Source organism: Babylonia areolata, chromosome 26 (genome assembly GCF_041734735.1).
Source record: "Babylonia areolata isolate BAREFJ2019XMU chromosome 26, ASM4173473v1, whole genome shotgun sequence".
NCBI classification, from domain to species: Eukaryota; Metazoa; Mollusca; class Gastropoda; order Neogastropoda; family Buccinidae; genus Babylonia; species Babylonia areolata.
Window position 1 is genome coordinate 5,643,018 of NC_134901.1, and position 4,008 is coordinate 5,647,025.

The following is a 4,008-nucleotide window of genomic DNA, read 5'->3' on the forward strand; positions in this document are numbered from 1 at the left end:
TAGAAAACAAAAAAATAGATAAATAAATGAATAATTATACAAAAAAGGGGGTAAAAAAGAAAAGAAAAGAAAAAAAAGCATGGAAATAAAAAGTGCGATTTATTTGAAGTAACGTGATGTTCTGAAAGTAGACATGGTACACGGCGCACACTCATCAAAACATGTGTATGAATGAGCATTACAGTCATAGCGTTATTACTTGCGTATCATTAATTCATTAACTGGGTTTGTCATTTAGATTTTCTTACAGTTATTATCCCAGTATTTAGAAACAGACAAGAAAAGTGTACAACACCTATGGCTGGGTATACAGGGATGAAATCGTGCGTTTGAAGACAACATTTGACAGTACCCGTTAGTCGGTCTGATGTTATGAACTAGAAATGATAGAACAATAGGGTAGGAGAGTGAATGATTAACAAACAATGAAGAGTGGTAACTCTTTTCACACACAGTTACCACCCTTTTAATTTTTGCTTTTAGATATAATAATCAACATCATAATCATATTATGTTTCATAAATAGCCCTGTTTCAGTTTATGCAAACAATGGAAGGAGGAGAATAGGAAAAGGGGACTGTCTCGCCTTGCTTTGCATGAGAGACTGATTAAATTATCAGTTATCAATCAGTTTATCCTCCGTCTCTGTCTGTGTATCCCCCTCTCACCCTCACCTATCACACACACCACACACACACACACACACACACACACACACACACACACAGAGAGAGAGAGAGAGAGAGAGAGAGGTGTATTCGACATTTAAAAGTTCAGATTTCTTGAAGTATTATCAATGATAACGTGTCACACGAAAAGGTGTTGCATGAAATTGTATCGACTGGTATCGGTACACAGATAGGTATGAATACTAACAGAACGTGGTTAACACAGTCTCACTTTGATGAAGATAAGACAAAAGCATCAAGAAAGAAATCCACCCCCTCCCCACCCTTCATATCTGAGCCCCTTCTTTCCATACTGAAAGTCAACAAGAGTGTTGAGAACGATAATGGTACATCTTCAGCAGAGCAGTGAGCATACCGATTAGAACAAATCTTGACTGAGCCTTTCATGCGATGAAGAAAGTGTCAGCAATGGTAATCTATGTGTGAATGTTGTATTTTCCAATGATAAAATTCCTTGTTGGAACAACGTTTCATTAAAATTTTTATTAAGAAAAAACGTGTTTTCTTAGAATTACATTTATGGAAGAAGCAGGTTTGAAATTGTTCTTTGTTTTTTCAGTTACAATGTCAGAATTGGAGAAGTCTTCGTTTTCGCTAAACAGTTCACTCAGTGAGATGTCCACTGCATCTGTGCTGGACAACAGCAGTGAGACCTCTGTGCCTGAAGGATGTGTGACGACAGATTTCTTTGAGTTTATTCCCTGGGACAACGAGGACAATATCGTTGACAAGGAAGTTGACAACATCGTAAATCTGATCTTTTCAGGAATTTTTCTGCCACCTATGTTTATTGTTTCCTTCATCACAAATGTCATAAGCATGATAGTGTTCTATAAACAAGGGATAAAAGAACGAATCAATGCCTGTCTCTTCAGTTTGTCTCTTATGGACCTGTTGAGTATCAGCGTGACTACAGGTTTCAACAGTGAAGTGGTGTACATGTTCATTGTTGGAAAAGCAGGTCAGCTGGGCCCTTCAGCTCAGTTCTACATCCGGTATAATTTTGTTGGCTTGTATGGACTGGTGACGTCAGCTCAGATTGTATACAGCGTGATAGCATTGGAAAGGTGTTTGTGTATCACTCGGCCTCTGATTGTGAAACATTTCATGTCCACAAAGACCACTGTTATTTCACTGTGGACAGTAACAATTGTCATCACTGGGAGTTTTTTTTACATTGCCGGAGTCCGCTACGGTGTGTTGTGCGTGTTCAATCCCGGAGACGGCAGCATCGCTTACGTCAGTTACCCAGCAGACCTATACTTCCGCTACCAGTTTGTGTGGGATTTTATGTACATCACCGTGTATGGCGTGTTTTTCCCGGCATTCTCCTTCGTGTGCGTCACTGTCTGCACAGTTGTCACTGCCATCAAACTGAAGAAACTCTCTGAGTGGAGAGAGACGGTGTCGTCTGCTTCTACTTCTGTCACCTCACGTGATGTCGCTATAACTCGCGTTATTGTTTCCACTTCCGTTTTGTTCATCATCTGCATCTTACCAGGAGTGATAATGCGATCTGTTTTCCTTTTCGTTCCTGAACTCAAATTTGGAGGTCGCAATGACAATTTGGCTTGGCTTATGAGAAGATTTTACTTTTTAGGTTCGGCTGTCAATAACACTTTTAACTTTTTCATATATTACATTTTTGGAACTAAATTTAGGGAAACAACGCATCGCTTATTCTCTTTTATCCATAAGAAGAAGGCAGACAACGAAGCTAAATTGTCAAGAAATGCAGAAAACTGATGATTTGCATAGGGAATTGTCATGAAAATGTGAACTACTTGGTGAAAAATGGAAGAAACGCTGCAGTCGGAAAACGCTTGATTTCTTCGTTATTGTGTATTGCTCACCAGCCGTAAAGGTGAACGAAACGGGTAAGCTGTAAGCTTGTTGTAGTTCTGCTGTTTTTTGTGTCCGTATCTTTTCCGGAATAAAGGTTTGTTTAAACCAAGCCGAGCTGTGACTGTATTTTACAACTGGCAAAAGTATCGTTCGCAAGTACACCAATTAAAAGAGAAAACCTAAATTTAGAACAGCAATAGACTTTCATATTTTGATGTCAGCACACTTGGAAACAAACACAACTGATGAACGTAGGAGGGGGACGCTATAAAAAACAAAAACAAAAAAAAACCAACAAAAATACTCAACAACAACCAAAAAACAAACAGTTGAAATTAAGTATGATTGTACATTTCTCTGTGAAAACACAGTCGAAATTGTTTGATCGTGGTTTCCGATTAGTGGCGCAACACCAGCACTTCTCCTTTAACCACATTCACCAGTCCGATTGTCAACTGACCACATAAGTCTGTCATGCAATAGTCACGAGGTCACTGTCATTATGCAATAACCATGAGGTCACTGTCATTATGGAATAACCATGAGGTCACCCACAGTGGGATACCCTGCACTTCCTCCGTCACTCCTCTGTCAGAAACGTGGGAACACTGGAGACTCAATATTGGTAAAGGTCACCAACCTGTCCACATGAGAACATGTAGACATACAAATAATGGTATGAAAAACTAAGGAAAAACTGTTTTGTCACTTCACGATCGTTCAGTAGAGTGTGTTCTGCTTAAACATGCCTAGTCCACTTCTTGATGACTTACATGCTAAGGTTTTTCATACTCTCTCTTTCTACCTCTCTCTGTATCCCCCTCTGTGTGTGTGTCTTTCTCCCTCTCCCTCTCCGTCTGTTTATCACACACACACACACACACACACACACACACACACACACACATACACACACATACACACACACGTACGCACGCCCACCAAGCTCAGTCACCTCAACCCCCTTACCTCACTGAGTGACATCCACGTTTCTCGTCTCTCGCCAGAAATTCTCACGGAGGGGGTGGAGGGTTGGGGGGGGGGGGATGCTTTTTTGTCAGGTCTGCACGAGGCCACCTACCAAGAGGAGACACTGCACTGCGGCTGAGTCCCTTGGTAGGTGTTTGGTAGTGCCTGTTCTCATTCTACGGCTGCAGAACGTCACTTGCTGAGGCCCTTTCTGATGACAACGATCGCTTGGTCTCTCTCTGAGAGCCAGGAGGCCTTCTTGGAGTGGAGGCTACGGCTGCATTCCTCCGCGGAGTGGTCGTGAAGAGTGCCGTCACGTCACTTTCAGTTTCAGTTTCACTTTCTCCAGGAGGCATCACTGTGTTCGGACAGATCCATACACGCTACACCGCATCTGCTAGGCAGATGCCTCTGACAGCAGCATAACCATAGGCGCTTGTCAGGCCTTGACTGCAATTATATATGTGTGTACAGACGCTGAGTTTGATTTCCCAGTCAAACTTGG

At 41.7% G+C, this 4,008-nt stretch overlaps 1 protein-coding gene across 1 annotated transcript in view; it reads left to right on the forward strand.

Annotated features, from left to right (window-relative positions):
* LOC143300806 (uncharacterized) overlaps positions 1-3,807 on the forward strand; it is a 4,071-nt gene extending 264 nt beyond the window's left edge. The window contains exons 2-3 of the mRNA XM_076614736.1: positions 1,249-2,289; positions 3,692-3,807. Of these exons, the coding sequence (XP_076470851.1) occupies positions 1,254-2,289; positions 3,692-3,807 (1,152 nt within the window). The 5' untranslated portion in view covers positions 1,249-1,253. The remainder of the gene's footprint in view (positions 1-1,248; positions 2,290-3,691) is intronic.
* The last annotated feature ends 201 nt before the right edge of the window (positions 3,808-4,008 follow it).